The 26,363-nt window shown below is 47.0% G+C and overlaps 1 protein-coding gene across 1 annotated transcript in view; it reads right to left on the reverse strand.

Annotated features, from left to right (window-relative positions):
• Nucleotides 1-26,363, reverse strand: part of LOC147726768 (baculoviral IAP repeat-containing protein 1-like) — a 1,009,320-nt gene that overhangs the window by 398,975 nt on the left and 583,982 nt on the right. The window contains exon 6 of the mRNA XM_086960810.1: nucleotides 20,073-22,223. Within this exon, the coding sequence (XP_086816936.1) occupies nucleotides 20,073-22,223 (2,151 nt within the window). The remainder of the gene's footprint in view (nucleotides 1-20,072; nucleotides 22,224-26,363) is intronic.

A 26,363-nucleotide genomic window follows, 5' to 3' on the forward strand; every position in this document is an offset into this window, starting at 1 on the left:
GTCCCAAAAATGATTGAGAACTGGACCTCTGCATTTCTTATATACGCCAGTGTTTATTATAAACAGCACCAAGATAGAGCGGTAGCTATGTTCAAATATATGGACATTATCAGAAAGGCGCACAGTTATTTTGGGGGCTATGCCTGGCTCTCTTATGATGAGGAATTTCATGCTAGAATGAGTCTTTTTCCGGAGCTTTCTTGGGGGGATGTGGACTTCGAGTTATGGTTACAATGGATGGCTTCTTCCCAGCCGCCCGCTACTACACACCATGCTAGCGGGTTACCTGTGACATATCGGCCCTTTCAATTTCGTCCCGCCCAGTTTGGGGCGGGAGTTGTGGGCAGGGGGCAGGCAGCAGCATCTGGGGCCTGTTGGCATTATAACAAAGGATTTTGCACCCGCCAGTTTTGCAGATATAAGCATGAGTGCTCGCAATGTGGGGGTCGGCACCCTTTCACTCAATGTTTCCCAGGACCAGTGGCGGTTTCTCTGTGCGGGCGTCGGGGCTCCGCCCCAGGTAATTTGCACTTAATGATTTAAGATCACATCATACTAAAGATCACGTTTATTTAATTGTAAAAAATAATACATTCCAAAGAACACACGGGGCACTGTCTCTCTGACTCTGCTGCCCAGCCCCATTCACCGCCGCACCAAGTTTACATGATTATCAGTGGCGGAAACTTTCGTGACGTCCACTGATTGATTGCTGCTCGGTCTTTTGCCGGCTGAGAACCTCACAGCCCTGAAGGCTGTGATGTCATCACTCGGCAAAAGACATGGCCTGGAGGCCCAGTCTCCACCCCCTGATGGCGTGGAGATTAAGTTAGCCCCGGGCGTTTTTAACACAAGCCCGGGATTGCTAACGTCTCCACGTCAATCAGAGAGTGGAGGAGACTCAGGGGAGCTTGCTGTCGTGTCACCACACCCCCTCCCAACTCGTCACAGGGCGTGGTGAGACCCACCCTGTGACGATTCGGGATAGGGACCTGCGCAGACTCACTTCTTCCCCCCACATGCTTGCAGTCGGAGCCTGAGAACGAAGTAGCAGCCATTTTATGCCTGCACTAGGAGACTTGTGAAGCAGCCAGCAGGTAGGGCCCCCCAAGCGGGCAGGTTTACATTTAACTTCTCCTGCACTGACTGTATTGATGATATTCAGCTGAAGATGATAACTGGGAAATTAAATTTGTCGAGTGCTTAAATACGGAAGTGCGTAGTCTACTGTAACACCAGGCGCCTGCAACTCTGAATGCACATCATAAGTCAATATGAATGTGGCATACATACACGTGCTGCGCGTGTAGCCTCTGACTAGACAGTAAATTAAATTATCTCACTTGTGACTCAGCGCGTCACATACTGGTCCAGTGTCCAGACCATCCAACTCCTTTTATTTACTGCATGAATGAATGTGAATTCAGTATGCAGATGAGCGTGTGAATGATGGTCACGATGTGGATGCAATGCGAATTTTGAAATTGCTTTAAGCCCCGATTGGGCAGGGGGCTATATTTGATTCTGCGGGGGAACGGGTAGGGCTGTGCAGCACGCAGTGTGCATAGATTTTTTTTTCTTTATGCCACGCACGCACCCGTCCTCACAACGAGCATGAGTCATTAGTGGTTGAGGCAGTACTGAGTTGAGGTGGTGAGCCAGATGCCATTATGCTGCAGGCACTGCAGCTTGGCCTAGACCGCCTATCTAACATAACTGAAGGCGCACAGGTAGGCCAGTGCGCCCATCACCCCCCCAAACCACCACCAGGGAGTGTCGGTAAGTAACAGCCTTAAGCCGCTATATTCCTTAAGCATTTTTTTTTGGTGTGGCTTGTCGTGGACTTGTGGGTGATATCACGTTACAGTCACCAGCATCGGCGTGGTAGCTCCAGCTCTACATGAAGTCCGGCCCGGGTTAAGGTTAAGTAAACGGGCTGCGTGGCCGGGCAGCCTTGCAGAGCACCGGCCCCTGCCCTTCTCCTTCCAGCCTTCTCCTGCCCTGGGCCGGACAGAGGCATTATACTGGTCTGGCGCCTCGTGCCCAGCGCCAGAAGCATAATTGCTCAGAGCAGGCATTGGACTCGTCCCTAGGTTGTTCACTTTGCATTTCACTTCATACGCATGAAGTGAAATGAGCGAACGACCGAGTGACGAGTCAAAGGCCTGCCATGAGCAATCATGCCTCCGGCGCAGGGTACTGTGTGCAAGTGCAAGTACAATGCCACTACCCACCCGGGGCCAGGAGGAGAAGGCTGGAAGAAAGGCAGGGGCAGTGCAGGGCTTGCCTTTAACTTTACTTAACCCCAGATTTTAGCTGCTCGGCCTACTCTGTAACAACAAATTGGGGGCTGCCTCACACGCACAATAACCTTGAGATAGACCGAGCAGCTTCCCATTCATTTCCAGTAGGAAACAGTTGACAGAATACGAGGAGGCCTTTGAATTTGATAAACTCTTGTGGGTGAAGAAGAGAACCGCCTGGTTCTCATTTATCTTGCCAAGCTGACATGTATTCATTTGTTATTACTTCATCAGGTTTTAAAATTCGAAACGATAATCGAGATAACGAGAGGCAGTTTAAGGCGCATTTGTCACATTTGGTTTGGTTTTTCACTTCACTGTGATGTTCGAGTGGATCAACTGACGTGAACCACAACTCCCAGAATGCACTAGATTGTTAAGTGAAAAAATAAAGGCTCCGTGTCATAGGTGACGTAAAGTCATCTGATAGCCTGACCCATAATCCACTGTGTTTGAGGAATTATATGCTCGTGTGTGACCATTGTCTATCACTCTCCTGTCAGTCAGTGAGGTTTAGCTGTAGGTGAGAGACGAAAATAGCGCCAGAAGAGGCCAAAGCACTGGGACACGGCCCGCTGCAACTGTGAATATCCCAGGGAGTTACCAAGGATATCCACTGACTGTGGTGTGCGCTTGGCCCCATTCTGCTAATTCTCGCTTGCAGGAGCCATTAGCTGGTCCGGGCGGGGTGAGTTCACACATCACCCTTGCCAATACATCACTGGGCTTCCTGGGCACACACATTGCTGGCTTTGACTCTGCCCCAAACAAAATGTAGTTCCTGAGGCTGTTCCTGAAAAGACTGAACACGGGGTCAGATAAACAACATTTTCACTGATTAAGAGCACTTTTGCACAAGCCAACTGCTGCTAAAACATTGTAAAACAATGCTGGCTCAATGTTGTTTTTACAGAAAGTTGGTAAGAGGAGCTGTTGTTTGTGTCAGTCGGTCAGAGTAAGTGCTGCCCACGCTTGGACCACTGCAGGTGTTTGTTTCTGCAATGTACAGTCGATGCAAATGTTGCTTTTGCACTGGACTTTTAGTGACTATGTTGTTTTTACACTACTCTTTCTGTCTAAACGTTGTTTTTGGACTGGTTCTTCGTTGGAAAAAAAGTTTCTATGTAAATGTAATTTTAGTACTGAACTGTCAGTGCAAATGTTGCTTTAGTACTGGGCTGTCAGTTGTTTTTGCAATGAACTGCAAGTGCAGATGTTTTTACACTAGTCTTCATGTTTGAACGTTGTTTTTGTAGTGGACTGTCCGTGCAAATGTTGTTTTAGCACTAGACTGTCAGACACCAGTTGTTTTTGCACTAGATTGTCAGTAAAAATATTGTTTTATGCACGTTTCTTTCGGTGTAAATGTTGTTTTAGTGCTAGACTGTCAGACACAATGCAGGATGTTTGTGTGGCCACAATGATTTACAAAGTGACAAAAGGCCCCTTAAAACTGTCTGATATCATGCTTGAATTAGAACTACTCAGCCATGTAAGTCCTCTGCATTAGTTACGCATTAGTTGCTTAAGGTGTCTTTGTAATCTAAAGCAACTCCTCCTCCTGACATGTCGTTTTCAGAGAGTATCTAAACTCCAAAACAAGCCTTGCTGGGTCTATAGAACAGCCTGAAGTTCTTGTCAAAGTTTTATAAACCTGCACCACCTGGCAGAAATAAAGCATTTGATGTGATTGTTCACGCACACAACCCAGTCAATGCAGCACCATGAAAGGTTAATCTACAGTCATGGTACAAACCAGGAGATTCCCTCCTCTTCCCATGCTGTGTCTCTCACCCTCCCCTCCTCTTTCCCGCCTTCATTACCTGTCTACTTCCCCTGCTCCAACCCCCCTCCCCTGAATCTCTCACCTTGCCTGCTTTTCCCCTTACGTATTTGTGCTTATTGTTTATCTCGACCTTACAAGTAACTATGTTGTCATGCTCTAAGAACTATGTAACCTTTGTAACAATGTAAGCTGTAACTATGATCTGATGCTCATGTAAAGCGCTCTGATACCTCCGGGTCTAGCCAGCGCTATATAAAACTTTAATAATAATAATAATACGCACTTTTTCCCACTCATGAATGTTTCGCCCACAAGCACAGAGGGTGATATTGATAAGCCGACGCTGATGGCAGCAACCAGCCAGAATTTTACTGGAGGCAGTAGTGGAAACTGTGCATCATATAGGCCTTTTCCAACAGTAGTGGGACATAGGGTTAAAACATGCATCTCCAAACCACTTATTCTTAATGTGCCCACTCTGAGTTTGCAGCGCCTTGGGGCGATTCATTTCAGATCTATTGAGCGCATGCTTTCACTCACTCAACGCATGCGGCGCTAAAGCAATATTTGGAGCTGTCCCGGTAAAGGACAGTGTTTCGGCCCACTTTACCCATGGGGGAATCGAGTTGTAAATAAAGTATCTGCCTTTTGTCTGTCCGGTATTGAGGCTCATGGGGTCTCGTAGTCTACAAATAAGGTTTTTGTTTTCGTAAGTACATGCTGCTCACCAAGCTCTCCGGTGTGTCTTTAATCCTTGTAAGAAAAGCGATGTGCACAGGATTTCAACCCGTTTAAACAGTTTTTCAAATTTTATATCTGTAATTTTATGCTTTGGATAATTACTCATTGCGTACAACTGCTTTTATCTACATCACTGGGAGTTTGTTAAACTAATGAAAAGGTGAAATTCAATACAATTGAGCTGTAGGTAAACCGCTAGGTAATTACCGGAGCAACAACCACTATCGGAAAAAATACAAGTCACTACCAAGGTTTTGGGTGGAGCGTGAAAGAACTCTTCCTATAAAGGTAACAGCAGCCAGAGCCTAGCCATGCCCCAGCCTTGCAGACCCTCAGCTGTTATGAATATCAGCTGTGCACCCTCTCCGATGCCAGTGAGCCTGGCATGTATGTATCACTGCATCAGCCTGGCTGATGAGGGTTATGAACCCGAGACCGGTCCCAGGATGCTTGTTTCCGGTCCAGGGAAGACATGGCTTGGCAGTTCGGGCTGGACTGTTCCCATGAGGCACAGGGTCAGACTGATTTGCTTTTGGCCAAGTCTGACCTGAGGTGGCGGAGTGAGCTAAAGAATGGTGATGGATTAAACCCAGATCAGTTAACTGGGGGTGAGTGTTTGATTTGCTAAAAGGCTCCGTCCATCATCCCCTTTTGTATCGCTCAGTCCGGGGACAGCAGTACATATGTCTGCAGGGTGTGATTGGTGGTTACATGGATGACATCTTTCTGTTGGTAAAGGCTGTAGTTCTTGTCCTAGGCCCCTATTTGGGTCAACTACTCAAAGTCTCAGTGGGGCAGGCCAGCAGTAACGAATTAGAAAGCCTCCGCATTTGACGGTCGGTCGTGGAGACCTGCAGAGCCCAGGGACAGGGATCCGGCTGATCCAGTATCTCCCCTCAGGGAGCCTTACTGCATTCCGCATCAATCCGTGAATTGTATTTACTTGCATTAATAAACCATTTGCCAGGCAATTTAGTAAATGCATGCATTATTGAGCAGCGCCATGTAATGGTGAATAATAAGTGCCAGACCTCAATGTTCATATAAATGAAGCACAGCTGCTACCAGAAAGATCGAGGGGCATATTTTGCTCAAATATGTAAAGGAAACCAAAACTACATTATGTCATGAGCAAACTATGACTCATTTAATTTAAATGTTGATGGAGGCATCCACTCCCACTCTTATGCATTCCTCCATTCACCTATGCAATTACATCCACACATCCTACCCTTACCCATGCCCCCAGCTATGCTCTCACCTAATCTTTGGCCCAACCACCCTTGAACGCACACTTATCCTGCTCAGTTATCCACATGGATCTGCGTAAAGCTGTACATTCACCCATACCTATTCATCCCAACCCTAAACTTCCTTGGCTTCAACCAAGCACATATCCATCCACTCTTACCTGCGCATTAATCCATCATCTAACACCCGGCTGTTCAACCATATGTTCGCATGTGCATCAAGCTAGTTATGTGATTAACACCTATCCACCATAATATCCACATACAGTCATCCAACAGTCTCTTTAACTATGTATTCCTCTTAACAGCCATCAGCGCATCCATTGACAACCACCTGTGTTTGCATGTTGCCTTTTGTGTATTGTCTCACTGCACATCCCTCTACATTTTGTCTGTATATGCTTCTGGGTATGCTTATAGTGCTACATGAATGTGTTTGCTGTTTATGTATTTAAACATATACAAAGACATTACACACAAGCATTGGCATAGCCAATAGGTCTCACCTTTGTTGCATGGCTAAGCACTTATATGGTCCCAAAGGCGAGACCTCTTGCCTATGCCATTGCTTGCTCTTAATTATTATTATTTTTCTTATTTAGTAGAATGCATGTAGGCCAGAGTAGGCATATAGGCTTTAGTAGGCATGTAGGCTTTAGTGCATGTAGGCTATATAAATGCAATTGCAATTATGAGTACTTAAAGAGGTCAAATTAACTGCTATGAAATGTTATATTGTCATTTCAATGTTATTGCACTTTAGCTCTTGTGAAGTGCTGTGCAGGGTTTGTTTGCCTTGTGCGGGGCCTGTGGTGGGTAGTCATTTTGCGATTGGCAACTGTCTGTCTGTCTGTTATTCTGTCTGCCCCTCATAATGTGGTAGTTTTACAATTATATCATATGAAGATTTCATTCACCTCCTGTGTACTTGGCTTTGAACAAATGATTCATGAAGGAAACAGACAAGCACAGGTAGGGGAAACATTTTATGTGTTGCATGTATATATTTTATCTCTGTATGCTTATGTGTTTTTTGTTTATACATGGTGCCTTTATGCATGCTATTGACTTTCAAAAAATGAACACTAACCAATATGATATTCAATTCCATGTGGGAAAAGTTGGCATTTTACTCTGATGGGCTACCTTGAATGCCACTTTATCTCACGTAGCCACTGGGTCAGTAGACAGATCCAACCTATTTATGCAACATTGTTAAAATATAATGTGGTATATTGCAATTTAGAATGGTTTATTCATGAGGCCTTGGAACTGATGATAGTTTTAGGGGAGGCAGTGGCCTGTTTCTGTTAAGCACAATGGCTTCCAAAAGTCTTGAAAATCCACCATTTGGCTGCTAATTTTTCAAAATTTTCGCGGGGGGAAACCCCCCCGAACCCTCCTTAGGTGGTTCGGGCTCGCTCGCTACGCTCGCTCGCACGGTGTGCTACACCAATAGGTTTACGGCTCACCACTTTCAAATCTCACCAGCCGCCACTGCCCAGGGCAGCGGTTTGGAGATCAAGGGAGCTGACAAGGGGGCCGAGTCTTCTCAGTTTGTCCCAAAGGGCTCCTACACCTATTAGGGTGGAGGTTTTGGAACAGTGGTTGGCGGACTATCCAGACCCTGATGCGGCAAAGCGTTTCTTTTGGAGCTTCCAGGTGGGTTTTAAGATTGGGTATCGTGGACCACGTCTGGGCAGGTGGTCGGACAACTTGAAGTCTGCCAAGGAATTTCCCCAGGTTGTGCAGAAGAAGTTGCGGGCTGAAGTTAAGGCGGGTAGGGTTGCTGGTCCTTTTGTGCATTGTAGCTGTCTGATTTGATTGTTTCTCCTCTGGGGTCGTGCCCAAAAAGAAAGCTGGGGAGTTCGGCTTGATTCGTCACTTGTCTTGGCCCGAGGGATCTTCTATTAATGATTCTTGATTAATGCTCGATCATTGATTAAGAATATTATAGCCTTCCATGATTTTGTTGTGGCTAGGGACCCTTCCTGGGTTTTTGTGACGGAAACCTGGGCTATGGAGTCATCGGGTCCAGATCTTTTAAATGCGATCCCAGAAGGATATGCGTTACAGAGATCGGACCGATTGCGACGCAGAGGGGGAGGCTTAGCGATTCTCTATAAATCCTCTGCTGTCTGCCGCATTCAAGTTCTCTCCGAGCCCTCCGACTCCTTTCAGGCTCTGCATTTCGTTATTTCCTCCTCCCCTTCGATATCCTTCACGGGTCTTCTCATTTACAGACCTCCCGGCCCCAGATCTTATTTTAGCCATGATCTCTTTAGAATCCTGGAACCCTATTTTGGTAAACCTCATTTTACCATTCTGGGGGATCTAAATTTCCACCTAGACGACATGAGTTCCAAAGATACTCTGTCCCTGACGGACCAACTCACCACATGTGGTCTGCTTCAGTTGGTGAACAGCCCTACTAATCTGGCTGGCCATATTTTGGACAGGGTGTTTTCCAATGACCAGAGGCTCTCCACGGGTCCCCCAGTACCTTTGGTTTGGTCAGATCACTTGGATGTACCTCTAGAACTGGCATCTCCTTCTGACCCACGGTTCACTCTGGTCCACTTCAAGAAAATTCTTAAGAGATGCTATGGGAACATCTCAAATAATGCCCTTGCCCCCTAATAGGGTCTGTTGGCCTCCTGGCTTCTAGGGATGCCAGTGCTGCTGCACATGAACTTCACAATTCCATCTCTAGAGCAGTGGATGTGTTAGCCCCAGCATCTCTTCGCTACTCAGCAAGGGCCAAACCCACTGCCCCCTAGTTCACAGAGCCCTTGAGGCTCCTGAGACAGAGCTGTAGGAGGCAGGAGAGAAAATGGCGTAAAACTTGGGAGCCTTCTGACAGAGATTCCTTTAAGCGGATGCTGGCAGGGTATAAGGCTAGGATTATTAAGGAAAAGCAGGAATATTTTACTAAGCGGACGACGTCCCTCACTTCATCAAGGGAGCTTTTTAAGATCGTCGACTCCCTGTGCTCCCTGCAAGAGCCTGACCTGGTCGTGGGCTCGCAGGAGCTCTGCGACAGGATTTCAGACTTCTTTCATACTAAAATCGCAGATATTCATCTGGCGCTAGAAGCACAAAGAAGGACGTTAGCTGTTAGCCCCAGCCCATTCCACACTAGCCTAGATTCTTGGACTAGAGATCCATCTAAGACTCTTACAGTCTTTCCTCCTCTTAATATTGAAGATCTGGATACCCTACTGAATAAAACTTAATCTGGCTCACCACTGGACCCCTGTCCATTGAAAGTTTTGAAGGAATGTAGGGACACCTTGCTACCTCCATTATTGGAGGTGATGAATGGCGCGATACTTCAGGGAATCTTCCCAGTAGCCTGGAAAAAGGCGATAGTTAAGCCCTTACTTAAAAAGCCCACCCTGGACCCGAATACACTCAAAAATTTTAGACCCATTTCCTTGTTGCCAGCACCTGCTAAAATGTTGGAATCCCACCTTAATTTTCATCTTACCACCTTTCTTGACTCCTCTGGGTTGCTGGACCAGTCCCAACATGGGTTCAGGAAACTCCACAGCACTGAGTCGGCACTTACGGTGGTGATGAATAACATTCGAGCTAAGGTGGACCAAGGACAGACCACATTACTAGTCCTACTTGATCTGACGGCTGCATTTGATACCCTGTCTCCCTCGACTTTAACAGCTCGTCTGAGGGAGATAGGGATACAGCGCTTGGCCTTCAGTCCTCGTTTCTAGCTCTAAGAGAGCAGAGGGTCAGGTTCCTCTCCCCTGCCAAACCAGTGCAATGTGGGGTGCCGCAAGAGTCGGCGTTAAGCCCAACCCTGTTTAACATCTATGAGGCCCCACTTGCTAGGTTAGTAAAATCGCAGGGGATGGAGGTGGTATCATATGCAGATGATACTCAGATCATGGTGTCCTTGGCTCATTCGGTCGACACCGTTGCATTCAGCTTCAGGAACTGCATGCAAGCAGTTTCTGAATGGATGATTCAAAATTCATTAAAGCTAAATGGTGATAAAACCGAGGTGCTGATCTTCGGCAAGGACCGGGATGTGTGGTCTAGTGAGTGGTGGCCCCCTTCATTGGGAGCCTGTCCTACTCCATCACACTCAGCCAGGAACCTTGGTGTTCTTATAGACACTTAGTTGTCTATGAACCTTCAGGTAGATAGAACTGTGGCCACATGCTGGGGAGTCATTAGGATTCTTAGAAGAATCGCTCACTATCTGTCCCCCCAGGCTCGAAAACAGACCGTGGTCGCACTGGTATCTTCCCGGCTAGATTATTGCAATGCTTTATATGCAAATATCAATAAGGCCCTGATCCAACGCCTGCAGAGTGTTCAGAACGTGGCTGCCAGATTTGTTCTGGACATTCCCATCTCTTCCTCTGCCACGCTAGCCAGGAAGTACCTTCATTGGCTTCCGATCCAGTTTAGAATTTCGTTTAAAATCCTATGTCTGGGGGGGTCTGCTTTGGTTGAAAGAGGGAGGACTCCATGATGTGTGGCGACACTTGCACCCAGATGAGCGCGATTTCACTTATTACTCTGCGGCACACAAGTCCTACGCGCGCCTTGACCACTTCCTTGCTTCCACTTCCCTGCTTCCCCAGCTTTCTTCGGCGGAGATTGCGCCGCGCTCCCTCTCTGACCATGCGCTCGTCTCGGTGGTGCTGTCCGGGGGGCCTGGGAAGCATGCGCGCGGGGGCTGGCGGTTGGGCGATTCTTTGCTTAACTCTGCCGCTGTGGTGGAGCGTTTGCAGGACACGATCAAACACTACTTTGACACCAATGAGACCGACGGGATGCCGCTTGCCTCGATTTGGGAGGCGTTTAAATTGGTGGTACAGGGTGAATGTAACGCGATCTCGGCTTCCTTGGCAAAGGCGCGCAGGGAGAAGCGGGAGGAGCTCGAGCGGGATGTCCGCGGGTTGGAAGCGATACACAAACGGACTGGGGCGCAGAGGGTCTGGAGGGAACTGGAGACGAAGCGGCGCATGCTGAAACACCTTGACCTGGACAGGGCCGAATACGCGCTTCTCCGACTGCGCCACAAATTTTATCTTAGTGGCGACAAAGGGGGTAAGATGCTGGCGCACCGCCTGCGGGCGCACGCGCAACATACGATGGTGTCATCCATCAAGGATGAGCATGGGGAAGTACAGGTGGCCGACGCGCACATTGCGGACAGCTTCCAGCGTTTTTATTGCGTTCTCTACTCGGCCGAACCCTCGGACTCTGACAGGGTGCACGCGTACCTGGAGTCCTGCGCCATCACTCCCCTGTCCCAGAGCTCAGCTGCATCTCTTGATGCCGAGATTCGCATAGAGGAGGTCATCTCGGCGATTGCGCGCCTGACAGTGGCTAAGTCTCCTGGCCCAGATGGCTTCACAGCCGCCTTCTACAAGAAGGTTTGTGTCGCCCTGGCTCCCTTCCTGACGCGTCTCTTTAACTCTTTCCGGGAGTCCGGGACCGTGACGCCGTCCATGGCCGAAGCCGTGGTTACGGTTATTCATAAGGCAGGCAAGGACGCCCAGGAGTGTGGCTCCTATCGCCCCATCTCACTCCTCAACATTGACATGAAGCTGTTTTCAGGCATCCTAGCTGCGCGCCTCAGCCCGTTTATGGACGGTATCATTGAACCCGATCAGGTGGGCTTTGTGCCAACGTGCCAGGGTGGCGAGAACACCAAACGCCTCCTGCACCTGATGGACTTGGTTCACCGGTCGCGGACACAAGCATGCTTTCTCTCCATCGACGCCGAGAAGGCTTTCGACCGTGTTGATTGGTCGTACATGTTTGCGGTCTTGCGTAAATTCGGGCTGGGAAACACGTTTGTCAGCTGGGTCCACTGTCTTTATGCCTCCCCTGGGGCCGCTGTCCGAGTAAATGGTTGTAGGTCTGCTTGTTTTCCGATTACCCGGGGGACGAGGCAGGGATGCCCGCACTCGCCCCTGTTGTTTGCGCTCTATATGGAGCCTTTCGCGCAGCGCCTTCGGGACAACGCAGACGTACAGGGGGTGCGCTTTGGGGCTGAGGAACACAAGGTGAGCCTCTACGCGGACGATGTCATCCTATCCCTCACACACCCGCGCTCCTCTCTGAGACACCTCTCCCGGGAGCTGGAAGAGTTCAACATGGTATCCGGCTTCAAGGTCAATTTCTCAAAGTCCCAAATCCTGAACCTCTCGGTGCCGGAGACGGAGGTCGTTGACCTCAGGGCCGACTTCGCATTCCAGTGGGTCCAGACCGACATCCCATACCTGGGGATCCAGTTGGCACCCACGCTCGCCCAAACGGTTGCGCTCAACTACAGGCTGCTCCTTGACCAAACAGCGAAGTCAGTCTCAGACTGGTCCCGGCTGCAGCTGGCCTGGTTTGGCCGCCTCGCTGCGATCAAAATGACGATCCTCCCCCGCATCCTCTATCTGTTCCAGATGCTGCCCCTGCGCCCCCCCCGGGGTCCCTGCGAAAGCTTCAACGGTTGCTGACCACGTTCTTGTGGAACCACAAACGCCCCCGTATCGCTATCGATCGCCTCATGGCGCCGCAAGACGGCGGTGGACTTAACTTTCCGTGCGTGGAGGCGTACTATCAGGCCACGTGCCTGCGTTTTATTCTGGAATGGAACAGACCTATGTCCAGCAAGCATTGGCTCTTCATGGATCAGACAGTGGCCGGCCGCAACATCTGGCGCGAATTGTGGCTCCCGCGCAAACACAGATCCTGGGGCCTTTATTCCTCCCCGGTGACCTCGCCGACCCTTGCGGTGTGGGACCGTCTAGCGCTCAGACGCGGCTGGACCACCTTCCCATCTCCGCTGACGCCTATCGTCGATAATCCGGACTTCCCCCCCGGGTGTGCCTCGCCGGTTTTTCAGCGCTGGAGGGAGCTGGGATGTAAACGGGTGGGTCACCTTTTTCAACCGGAGGGGCTGATACCATTCGCCACTCTATGCCGGGAGTATTTCGAGTTAACTGCGGCCGACGCCTTCCACTACGCGCAGGTAGCGCACTGGGTAACACTTCCCGATAATGTAGCAGACATGTCTCGGCCAATGACGCCCCTGGAACGCTGGGTGGCCTTCAATAATGGTTGATCGCAAACTTATCTCCGAGTTGTATGCCTTTATTATGAAGCGCCATCACCCGCAGCGCTCCAGGGCGCAAGTTCGTTGGGAGACGGAGCTGGGCCGCCCCCTGACGAGTAAGGAATGGGGCAAGATCTTCTACCGCGCGCACCACACAGCGGCTAACTCAGCGGGCGCTGAAGCGGCCTTTAAAATTGTCACTTACTGGTACCACACACCCGCGAGGCTCCATGGGTGGGACCCCAAGTGCTCGAGTCTTTGCTGGCGGGGCTGCGGCGCTACAGGCACTCTTTCCCATCTGCTCTGGCACTGTCCCAAGCTAGTGCGCTACTGGCAAGCAGTTCTAGACGATATAGATAATGCCTTTGGTATCACCTTTCCCAGGGCTCCGGAATATGTGTTGTTAGGCCTGCCCCACCCTAAGGCGTTTCCTCTGCGTTCCCCGCGGGGTAGACAGATTGCGCTGGCGCTTCTGGCGGCGCGCCTGGTGATCCTTTCGCGGTGGCGCTCACCGGACGCCCCTGATACCAGAGATTGGATTAGGCGCCTGTGGTTGCTTCTGGGGATGGAGCGACTTTCCCTATGTGTAGATGGTAAAGGGGACACGTATGCTAAGCTTTGGGCGCCCTTCATACACTTGCTGTCACGGGACCTACGGGAGGTCACATGCCCCAAATTCCTCCAGATTTTGCAGCTTATTCCCTTGGATCCGCCCGGGGCTGTTGCATGATTGTCTCTAGCTTGCTGTGGGGGCGGGCGGGGATCCCTGGACTACTGGGCTCTGTAGGTTGAATGAACTGTGCTGATGCGGAGAGGGTGTTTGGGGTGGGGGGGGGGGCAAATGGGGGGGGTTAGAGTGGGTTGGGCGGGGGGCGTTGGGTAGGGTGGGAGGGTTAGGTTTACATCGGGTTGTTTTCTGTTGTTGGTTTTGATAAAAGGCAGTATCGCCTTCCTACATGGATCCACCGCATGGCTGTTAGCCCACCTTTGCCGGGTCGCCCTCCGGGTCGTAGACCCTGTGGCTGTGTTATGTGTAAGTTGCCTCTGCTCTGCCGGCCTGAGGATGTAGGCAGTCCAGCTGTGTTCATTGCTGCATATCTGCCGAATAAAATTGTTTGATTCTAAAATCCTATGTCTGGTTTTCGGAGCCTTATTTGCGGGCCCCTCGGATGCCTTAGGCTCCTTGCTAACGTGTTATATTCCCAGCAGGAACCTCCGCTCCTCCAACATGAATCTTCTGTGCATTCCTCGTATTAGGAAGGTCAGATTGGGAGGAAGGGCTTTTGTTACTGTGGCTCCTCGATTGTGGAATTCCCTGCCTGCGGAGATTAAGGCGCAACCGTTGTTGTCCGTCTTTAAAAAGGCTTTAAAAACTTGGTATTTCAAAGAGGCCTATAAGTAAGCTTTCACCGGGCATAAGACAGGTATTTGGATTAGGCGCCTTGACGCCCATTGGGCTAAGTAGCGCATTATAAAACGATGTTCATTCATTCATTCATTTTATCGCAACAGAAGATTCTAGTGTGTCTTACACATCGGTGGATGATGCTTTGAGGTTGGTGAGGTCTGCGGGCCAGGGGGCACAATTGGCAAAAAGTGACATCCAGTCGGCATTCCGTCTTTTGCCCATTCATCCTTCAGATTTTGGTCTGCTGGCGATGCAATTTCAGGGGGAGTTTTATGTGGACAAGGTTTTGCCCATGGGATGTTCGGTGTCCTGTGCTTTATTTGAAATCTTTAGCACTTATTGCAGTGGCGTTTTACTTCCATCAGTGGCCATGGGCTGGTTTGACATTATTTGGATGATTTCTTGTTCATTGGTGTGCAAAATACCAGCGGACAAGGTTCAGGAAATTTCTGCCTTTTGTCATCAGTTGTGGAAGAGCGTAAGTTGCAACTCAGTAAAGTACAGAAATTGTTAGGCTACCTGAATTTTGCATGCAGGATCGTTATAGCTGGCAGGACATTTTGTAGGAGGCTGGGCATGTCTTTGTCTGCGCCTATCTCCCACATCATCGAGTGCAAATTTCTGCAGCAGTCAGGGCAGATCTGTCCATGTTTAACTTTTCTCAAGGATGCCAATGGCGTGTCTTTGTTTTTTGCGGACGAAGATATGATTTGGCAGGTACAGATTTACACGGATGCTTCTGGTGCCAATGGTTTTGGAATATTCTGGAAGGGGCGATGGTGTGCTGCAAGTTTGCCTTTGCACTGGCAGTGTCAAGGCTGCAGTATTGCTTTTTTGGAGTTGTTTCCATTGCTATTGGCTCTGTATGTCTTGGGTGATGAATTTCGGAACAGAACTGTATTATTCCATGTGGATAACTTGGCGGTGGTTGATTTGATTAACAGGCAAAAAGCGAAGGATTTGCGTGTGTTGCAGTTGCTGCGTGCTGCGTGCTTTCATGTTGAGGTGTCTACAGCTAAATATTGTTTTCAAAGCGAGACATATTCCTGGAGTTAATAATCGTATAGCAGAAGCTTTGTCTCGTTTTCAGTGGATGGAATTCCGCAGACTGGCTCCTGGGGCAGAGCTCAACCAGACTCAAATCCCACAGTACGTATGGGCATGGGGGGATTGAGGATTGACCAGTGGGTTGAGAATTCAGTGGCTGATTCTACGAGACGGAGTTATCTGCAAGCATGGCAGGAATTCTTGAGTTATGGTAATGAGGTTCCTTTTCATGGGGGGTTGTCTGGGGAACAGTTTTTGTTAAGTTTTGTTTTGCATCTGATTGATAGAGGTCTTTCCCATACCACTATCTCTGGTAAACTGGCTGGTATTTATTTTTAAGGGCAGCTGCGGTGGGGGAGGGATCCTGTGGGGGGGGGGGGGGTTGGTAAAAAAGGTTTTGAAGGGGTTGGGTAGGCAACAGGCTGGTTCTAAGCGGTTGCGGCAGCCAGTGATTTTTTATTTGCTTCAGAGGATGTTGCTTCAGTTGCCCTCTTGCTGCTACGACGCTTTTGAGTGTGCGAAATTTAGGTTGTGTTTTTTATGGTTATTTTTTTGGGGCATTCAGGGCTTCAGAGCTCTTGCGTTTGAGAAACGGGGAGGATATGACTAGTAATGAGGTCTTTGCAGAGGGCGACAGGTTGAGACTTTGGCTGAAGGCTTAGAAGACGGATCAGTTGGGCAGGGGCAAATGGGCTTTCTTGGGCAGGAGTGGTTTGGATTTCTGTTGCCCGGTTCGTGAATGGGAGATTTTCAGTCACTCTTCTTGTTTCACGTCTGGTGTCCTCTTCTGTCATGCTGATGGGAGTCCAATTTCTATTGCCCTGTTGTTGGCAGTTTTAAGGAAGGTGTTGTTGACTTTGGGGGAGAATCCTTTGCAATTTTGAACGCACTCCTTTCGTATTGGGGCGGCGACTGAGGCTGCCAGGTTGGGGTGGGACTGGTCACACATACGCAGGATTGGGAGATGGAGGTCGAAATGCTGCGAAAAGTATGTTAGGAAGTAGTCATTTTCTTCTTTTCTTTTAATACTTGTTGTTCTGCCTAGGGCTATTGCACAGGATTGTCACAGGTAAAAGAACGACTTGGATTGTTGGACACTCCTTCGTTAAATGGGCCGCAGTTTATGCGGAGAAGCAGATTTGTGGGAGATCGCTTGGATTCAACAGTATTACACATGAGGTTTTATGGCATGGAAAAGGGGGAATGCGTTGGGGGGGTTTGTTTACTTTGTTGTCTGCACTCTGCGTGGGAGGGGGGCCCTCCAGATCTGCTGGTCCTCCACCTCGGTGAGAACGATCTGGTATCTTTATCTGGCCTGAGTTTGATAAAACTGATGAAGTTGGATCTTACGTCATCAAGGACAGCTGGGTGAGCACCATGGTGATTTGGACGGAATTTATACCGCGGCTGCAATGGAGAGGAGCCTGTAATCAAGCAGCTATGGAAAGAGCAAGGAGGAAACTAAATAGAGCTATGAGACTTTTTTGTAAGGGACTTGGTGTTCACCTTTTATCTCACAATCATATACAGCTTTTTGAATGGTATCTGTTCCGGGAGGATGGGGTCCACCTTTCTCAGATGGGGTAGTCTTTCTATTTACTGGAATTGCTGGATTTGATTGCTAAGTTATTGGACGAACATCTGTGATGCTCTACGGGATGGGCTTGACAACTTTCTTTGGTGGGGCAGGAAAACTCTATTCAGTTTTCCTGGGTGGTGGGTTTTTCTGGGGGTGGGCAGCCTGGAGCGGGTTGGTCCATCCTCAAAGGGCAGGTAAAGGAAAGGAGGGGAATATCAGCAAGAGTCAGTTGCTTCTGGGTTTGTTTTGGAGGTTATAAATAGGGGTTAGAAGGGGCGGGAAGGGGACTGTGCCGGCGGGAGGCTGGTATAGAAGCTCGTTTTTGCCCCACCCACCCTTCCCTCTATTTTTTCCAGGCCCTGTTTTGTTTATGTGCTTTGGGTACTGCCAAAGATGTTTTAGGCTTGCCACGCTAAGACAGGTTTAGGTTCATTTTTAGTCGGTAGGCGGGTTTTTCTGGGGGAGGGCAGCCTGGAGCCGGTTGGTCCATCCTCAAAGGGCAGTTATAGGAAAGGAGGGGGGATATCAGCAAGAGTCAGTTGCTTCTGGGTTTGTTTGGGTTAACTTGGTGGGGGTTTTCATCTTTCACAAGAAATTTCTGACAGTCCCTAGGATTAAAAGAACACGTATGGGTGGCCGAAGTTTTTCCCTACATGCTGCAAAATCCTGGAACCAGCTCCCTGATGCCATTCGACTGGAATCAAACCATCTTAGTTTCAGGAAACTGCTTAAAACCTTTTTGTTTCCCTGAGTCGGAGTAATGACTAGGTACTTAACACGCTGGGATGCCTCTGGGAAGCCATGCGCTATATAAATGCGTAATCATTCATTCATTCATAAGGATACTAAGATAAGTTGAAGGAATAGTTTGTTTATTAAATAATGAATTGTAAGATGTTTGATCAGAATTTAATTTGCACCTGTCTTAATAAAGTGGCCTTTCTTGCTAACTAAGAAGTTGTGGACAGTTGGCTATTGCGCGATCAAATACATCGGAGCACCGTAACAGATCGCCGTGCTTCACAGCAGGTACTGTTTTCTTCATCAACCTGCTGCCTCTCCATTGCTATTCGGATCAAGCCTTCTCTACCACTGAACCAGTTACTGTTGAATTTCCTTTTCTTCTTTACTGTCATCCAGACTGTGGACACATTTGTACCAATGCACACAATTTAAACAGTTCTACAAGTTCTTCATTGAAACTGTCCTGTACTCGTGTGAGAATTCGCTAGGGGCTAAGAGTAATTTCGCCCTGCTTCACTACGTGTACTTACTTCGACCTGCTGCGCTGCAAGGCTTTGACCTGCTAAAGCTTCGACCTGCTGCGCTACAAGGCTTCAACCTGCTGCGCTACAAGGATTATTCATTTTTATTTAATTTTATGATGTCATGAGCTATTTTTATTTACATGCTACATGTTTTTGTTTCCTTTTAGGGAACCTTTCTTTGAGTGATTAGTATTTCTGCATACGCCATGTGCTCTTGTTCTTATTTCCTTTGCATTTTATTTCATGCCGGTGGTGTTTCTCCACACATTTTATGCTGTGTGGTCTTTCTCCACACATTTTGTGCCATGTGTTTTACCCCACACATTCCACCCCAACCTCTCTTTTCTTTCTGCATGTTACACTTAGATTGTGCTGTGTGGGTCCCTCTCACACCTTCTACCCATCACCTTTGGGGTAATTCTACATTTCTTGTATTCTAAACCTTCTATCCTTCTCCTTTGGGGTAATTGTACAGTTCTTGTATTCTATACCTTCCACCCATCTTATCTTGGGGAAAGTTCTCTGGTGTTTTTCCATTTCTGCTTCTTTCCTTTTTCTGCGTATTCTTCACCACTTTACTTACATCTTCACTTTTATGTTCTTTCTAACACCCTGTAATTTCCTGTTTGCCTGGCCAGCATACAAGACCTTAGTACTTGGTTTCCTCTTTAGTCGGTTGTACGGGTTTGTGTTTTTTTTTTGTGTTTATGTGGAAAGGAAGATGGTGTAATAGTCGCTTGTACTTGTCTTTTCTCTCACTTCCTATGCACTTTACTTCCTCTGCTTGCTCTCTCCATATTTCATTTTCACGCCTTCTTTCAGTGTACCATTCACTATATTTCATTCTTTTATTTTCTTGCCTCTTTTTAATACCTTTTAAAACTTCCTTCCTTTGCGTTGTAAAGGGGGGAGATATATGGTATCCTGCTGCTCAGCCAGAATGACTGCCTGTGGAATGTTGTTAGTGTTTTGAATGTGTGCGTGCGTGAATCCGTTGGAAGAAGGGCTGAGCAGCAGGGAAGCTGATCCTGGTGGGGCTCCTACTTAGACTCTGACTTTACCTCTCTTTATCTAACTTACCACCGCAATAAATCTACGCGGTAAACTACCTTGCTTGGAGCGTCCTTTCTTCCATACTACAGTTTGCCAATATTACCAAATTTTCACAAACTCAAATTTTGTTGGGTCCTGTTCCTAAGCTGTAGGACAGACTCGGCATGTCTCCTGCGTCTCCACCTAAAGGAATCACCAATGATATCATTTATGATGTCATCAGTGATGCTCTGTGAAGTCATAACACGTTCTTTGTTGGAGTAAAGGATGTCTATTTCTCTTTACTAGTGCTTCTTTAGCTTTGGAGATTTTGCGCTATTTATTTAATCTCCCTTCAGTCTCACGTTTTCATAGAAGCTATATATTTATATATGTATGTTCTTTTTTCTTTTTGTTTTAATGATAATGTTTGTCTCTGCCTTTAAACTGCCTCACTCTTCCCTTGACTACTAGGAAGGTCTTCAAATGGGGAGTGAGAGTGGGGGAGAAGGAACGGGGCATAAACATCTGACATTAAATGAATGAAATAAACGCACAAAAGGAGTACCTGGGATGTGTGAATCCTGATTGCTGTGAATAACAAGAGATTCCATTGACGTCATCGAGAGGATGGTGTTCTGCTCCTCATTGTTCAATTGAGTACTCTGAATGTGGCACTTGCTGAAGGAATCCCGGAAGTGCTCAATGGCTGGTGTGATACTTTCTACAAATCCACAGGTCTGACACAGGTGGAGCTCGATGTGTCGTGCAGCTGCGAGCAATACTTCGAGATTCCTACAGTCTCTTTCTGAAAGTGGTTTATGCTGGTCCACTTCAATTTTCATGAGCTTAACTTGATAGCCCTGAGCAGAGAGAAAGGGTCTGACAAAGGAGTCCTTAATTCCAACCTTGCTTTTGAGAAATGGACTAAAGGGATCCCTCTGCTCGGTTTGACGTTTGACTCTCTGTAACAATTCAGTACCGAGATCCAATCCCATGGAGTAATCTGAACCAATAGTTTGGGAGTCCAGTTTTGGAAAACTTGCTTTCATAGAAGCGATATCTAACACTGATTCTCTGGAATAATCTTTCAAATTAACGTCAATGCTGCTCAGCAATGTCAGGCTTTCTGGATGTTTTTCTATGAATCTAAGTATGGACTTGCTGTCATCAAAAGAGAAGGTTGGATGAAATGAGAGTGTTTTCCCTCTGAGGAATTCTAGTATGGTGGCGGCCACACTGGAGCCATCGGTGTGTGAATCATATGCATTCAGGGCAAAGTAGAGCAACACTTTTAATAAAAACATTTGACGCAAGGCTGGGGCAAATTGATCGCTCAGAAGAATAATTAGACCTTGTTGCGCGATTGCAAGCTGAGGATGGTGCTGCAAATGTCCTTGATCCCCTGTCGAAGACCTCGAAGCTGCCTCGTTGTCCATCAAGTTTAATAGGTGGGATAGGATTTTAGGGGTTGCCTTAGAAGGAATACTGGTCGCATAGGTCAACAGGAAGTAATAGCGTCCCACTATTTTCAGAAATGTGTTTATCTGCCGAAGGTAATGAAATCCTTTCTCCAAGAGTTCCGGCTCTTCCGATTCAAGGAGTTCACACATCCTAACCGCAGCAAGGAAGTCTTGGAATGAAGAGTTATAGAAGCTGTAGACCGGGCGAAGCCTTTGGGCAGTGAATTTGTTTAACAGACCAAACCTGAGGGCATCGTCACCATTGACCCCGGCCTCAGAGAGGTCTTCATCACTGAAATCAAAGCGGGACTTAAAAACGCCTTCTAGAGCTAGATCGCCACACACGGCAATCACACCTTTCGCCTTTTGTCTTTCTGCAGGGAATTTGAATGTACTGTACATCAAGTATGATTTGAAGATGTCGGATTCTCTGAACATTTGAGTTCCTGGGTTTTGAACCCATGAAGCACAAAACGCAACAGCAAAAAGAGGAGTAGCAAAAGCTGCTCGCATGGTTGTAGATGCTCCTAATTCATGACCAAATGCACGCACCAGTTTTAAATTACGCGGAAATAGATTTTTTAGCATATACACTGTACTGTACACAGGAAACTTCAGGAAGTTTAGCACTGTATTTGCATTCTTCCTCACACGGCCACTGCAACTGATGCATGCTGCAAGAAAAACACATACTTTGTTTATGTGATTTTTGTGAACTATTTCTTCTATTATTTCTGGAACTGATTCTCTCTCTCCATAATCATCAAAAAGAAATAAAACCTGGTTCTTTAGGCACCGGATAATTTCCTGCAGGCTGGCTTCTGTCAGTTCTCCTGTGGACTTTAGCAGCTGTTGATTGATCATGTCAGACAGACATTGCTCCCTTCCTGTGGAGCTAAGGGAGAGGTAGAACACAAGCCTGAACCTGTTCAACATGGGACAGCTTCCGGAGGCCCAGAGGATTGCAATCTTCCTTAGCAGGGCTGTCTTCCCGCTGCCGGCTTCACCTTCGATCATAGTGATGGATTCCAGCTCTAGGAGGACCTCTGGGAAGGTAAGCCGCTTGATCCGCTGATAGCTGGTGTCTTTAGTGACAATAACCTGATCTCCAAAGAGCGTTGTCAAATCGATCGCAACAGAAGTCGAATCTCCAAAGGATGATATTTTACTAAACGAAGCATCCCCATACACTCGGGTCAGCAGCCCAAGGAGGTTTCGCACATCTTCTGACCAATGCTCAGTATCAGGGGTCATACCTGTAAAGCAAAAAAACAAAAATGAATAAAATTATATCATGTGAGAATGAGTAAAATATACATGAACTTCTTAACAACTGAGCTTGTATTGGATGAAGGTTAGCTGAACAAAGATAAGCCATGCTGGAGAGAAAACTGGAAATATACATATTAAAAAGCATGCATGAAAAGTACATGACAGTAAACTTTAAGTGTCAATAGATGAGGAATGAGACACTTTGTGAAGTTGCCTCAAGGAAAGATCAGGTAAACCAGCAAAATAGCTATTTAATATAATGGTATACTATTTTTTCGAATGAGGTTAAATCTAAGGGACATCTACTTTCCAAATTAAATATACGTTTCTTTGTTTAATCAAAAGCTTAAAGATATTTAATATGACAAACATTGGACGTAAAATTACCTTAAAACATATCAAATCTAAAATCGTATTAAGATAATTTAAGTTAGCATACACATCACTGGTAGTCAGAAAAAAATTTCAGAAAAATTTTCTTTTTTGTCTACATCAATAATGGACTCGGGTATCTACCACACTCCGATTGATTAGAGAGACACTCTAATAGCAGTTCCGCAACAATGTAAGTAACCTGGTTACACGGGTGACATTGATGTGCTCCGAGGCCCAGTCAATTCCTTGCACGAAGAAGGATTAAGCAAAGACGGTTCGATCATCACTTACCTCGAATAGGAGGGCAGACTTTCCATGTACATCCTATCTGTAATTTCACAGTCTGTGATTTCTTTTTTACCAGTTATTTACAGCTAATAGTTACATGTAGTGACATCTACCAGAACATTACATGATCATAAGGAATGAATCCATAACATTGTAAGTGAAAGAAGTTGTACATGATAGTAATCACTACAATGTAAGCTAAATATGGATTGTAGCTGAGAGTGCATAATATCCTAGGTTATCGTCATTAGACGAACATGAGGTTAATTATAGTCTGACAGCCTTCTTAGAGCGTTTAAACTAATGCTTAATTTAGATGAGTTTAAGATAACATGACTAAGCCCCAACTATCCTACATTGATATCATTTCATATTTGCAGAAATAAATCGGTATTTTTATTTTATGTGAACTAGCTTTTCCATGTGCACGTGTTTCTATGTATGCTTTCCATTTCACAAAATAAGCAAAACAGACGTTTCCTCCATGGTTTTGTCTATTGAGCAAAACATAACTGTATTAATGTGTTCCTCTTGCGGACGCCATGCTCAGGATAGTTCTGCCTTTATAACTTTCAACGTCCTTAGCTCGAGTCTTACCAATGGACCATTCATTAGTTATTGTAAATTGTTGTGTCTTGTAAAGCGCACTGCTACCCGGAGGCCTCGTAGCGCTATAGACCGCTGGGGAACCCGTCCTGGCTTTCCCTGTGAGATAGTCCCTCCTGGGGGTCTCCAAGGTGAAACCAGGCATCCCCGGCGTTTGTGTGGGGCCGTTGTGGAGATGAGGCAAGCTAATGCCCAGAGTTGCCGAGTGTGCTCCCTGGTCGGAGTAGGCACCGATGCGAGAATTATCAGTCCGCTGATCCTGGTCCAAGACCCTGCCGCGTCGGGAATCGAACCCTGGTCCCGGGCCGTTCTCTGCACTCGGGTCTGCCGCCTCTAACCAGTGAGCCACACCTCTCCACAACCCTATATTGCATTTTGTATTATATAAAATTCATGTAATTTCCTGCATTTGTTTTGAACACCGCATTCATCACTAGGAAGTAAAGTAGGTGTTGCTAAATGTATCTGACTTGGTGTATCATAAGTATTACAATAGTGATTTGTTTCTTAATGTGTTATATTGCTGGTACAACCTTATTACATCATCTCTCACCGCTAAATGTGTGCGTCTAAAACCCTATAAAAGATAATGGGGCTTATTTACAAAAATTTGCTGCAGCGCGGCACCGTAAGCCCTTTGGCTGCCCCACGCTGCTGCACTTTCAAAACACAGGGATACGTCATATTTACAAAAATATTGATTTTCTTTTCCTATGTGTGCTGCATAATGCAGCACCCCTAGAAAGAGGAACAAATGAGAAGAAATGTAAACATTTCTCCGTGTTGCACCTCACTACGCCACCCCTGGATGCATTTCCAGGTTTATGATTTCTCGTAAATCTGGAAATGTGCAGAATGCATGGGTGTTGTGTGGGAACAATGGGATTCTATCAATGTGAAGAGGTGATAATTTTTATGATGTTTTTATTTGGTGAGGTACTCGGCTCTCTCTTAGGAATAGAAAGATGAGAGCACAATGTGCTTGTTAAAATACCCCTCACACACTAAAAAGTCCTTTAGACTAAAAAGTCCTTTAGTGTCATGCTTCATCATAGGGGTCTTCCCGTCCCTATAACGGGGCGGGGCGTGCTGCGACCAGACGAACTACGCGGGAGCACTTAAGTTGTGACAGAGGCTATGTGTAGGTGTAGGGGTGTCAGTGAAAGTGTAGGGACCTAACAAGTGAGTGCAAAAAAATTAAAAAAGTTAAAAATTCCCTGGCTTAGTAGAAAAAGTGTGCGAGATTGTTGCTGCCCACCGCATCTACATGTTCGCAATTGCGAACTCTCGCGATGCGTCGCCAAACTACCGCAGGATCCCGCAGCAAGATCCAAAATGGCACAGCACTCGCAAAATATCGAGAAAAAAAACTCGGCAAACGCTGAATGACGGTAAGTGAACGCCGCAATATTGTATCACCAAGCAAAAAAATCCGCTGCGTGCGAATTTGCGGATTTTCGGTAAATTCTCGAGAGTTTGCGGATTGCGAATTTACCGAAAATCTGCAAAATCCGCGAGCGTAACAGATTTTCCGCCCATGCTTAGTTGTTTGTCCAAGTAAGTATATTCCCATTATTTCTGGTTAAGTGTTATTTGCAACTTTTTCTCCGCAAAGAGTTGGAATGCAAATTCCTGGCCCTCTTGACTGAGATTTATCATACATTTAGGAGGAGTCATATTTATCATCGTTGCAGGTTAGTAGATATTTTCTGAAAGGGATCAGAGTTCTAGTAGCTCCTTGTTTGATTCTAGGATTGACCAATCAGTGGTGGAACTCTATATCTTGAATGAGTTCTAATTCTGGAAGCACATATTCCGCCCTGAGCTGCTCAAATGTTTTAACAGTGTCATGGTCAAACATATCTCTAAGGGCCCAGCACCCACTCTCCAACCAGTGTTGGTGTGAGCGCCTGCTTAGGCCACAAGTGAACTCCATATTGCTCCAGAGTGGGATACAGGGTGACAGAAGGGAAGTAAGCCACCCTATCCCAGACTTCTAAGGTGGCCCTCTTGACTGTGGATTTGTAGAGTGCCTTGATCTGGTGTGCTTTGTTCTGCCAAGAGATTTCCCAGGTTTGCCCCACTGCCATTGTATGATCGGCCATACCCCATCCAGTGCCAGTCCAATGGATAAAAAAACTCAGGTGGGTTGCAGCATAGTAATGAAACACATCAGGATTACCAACCCTCTGTGCCATGGCAGCAGTGAGCACTACCATCTTGCAATCCTCTCCGCTTTACCCTACTATCTATATGAGTAACACATAGATTGGAGGTTGTGAAGTAATTGCTCAGGATGGAGAGTTTTAGTATTTGAAAGATGTAGGGGATCCCGGCTAATATTGTGTTGTATGGGGCTCTTCTCCCCAAAAGTGACTGTGTCTTGTGTTACTAACAGTGGTGGCAGGCACAGATAAGCATGGTGAGGCGGGCGGGGCGGGGTGGGGTGGGGTGGGAGCGTGGGGAAGTCAATAGACGACAGAATAGGTATAATGAAATAAATAACACCTATTCTGTCTTTCCCCCGCATCTCACCCGACCCTGTCCCGTCCTACTGCACTTACCTCTGCCAGCCACCGCTGGCTTCTAACTGTTGAGCTCGGTGCTCACATCCTCTCCTCAGCCTCTTGAGGTTTATTTTTTTATCTTATGCCAGGGTGTGATCGAAGGCCAGGCCCAAGGACCCAATCTTAGTGGTTGCCAACTGCAGCACACCATTTCCCTGTAGCTTTTCGATTATAAATATGGGGGCAGAGATATTGGGGATGACCATTTTGGTGATATTATGCCCTCTTTTTAAGCCTTCTTCAAATATCATGCTGTAGTTAAAATAGATTATCAAGCACTTGAAAGGA

This window comes from Lissotriton vulgaris, chromosome 3_1 (genome assembly GCF_964263255.1).
Source record: "Lissotriton vulgaris chromosome 3_1, aLisVul1.2, whole genome shotgun sequence".
Taxonomy (NCBI): domain Eukaryota; kingdom Metazoa; phylum Chordata; class Amphibia; order Caudata; family Salamandridae; genus Lissotriton; species Lissotriton vulgaris.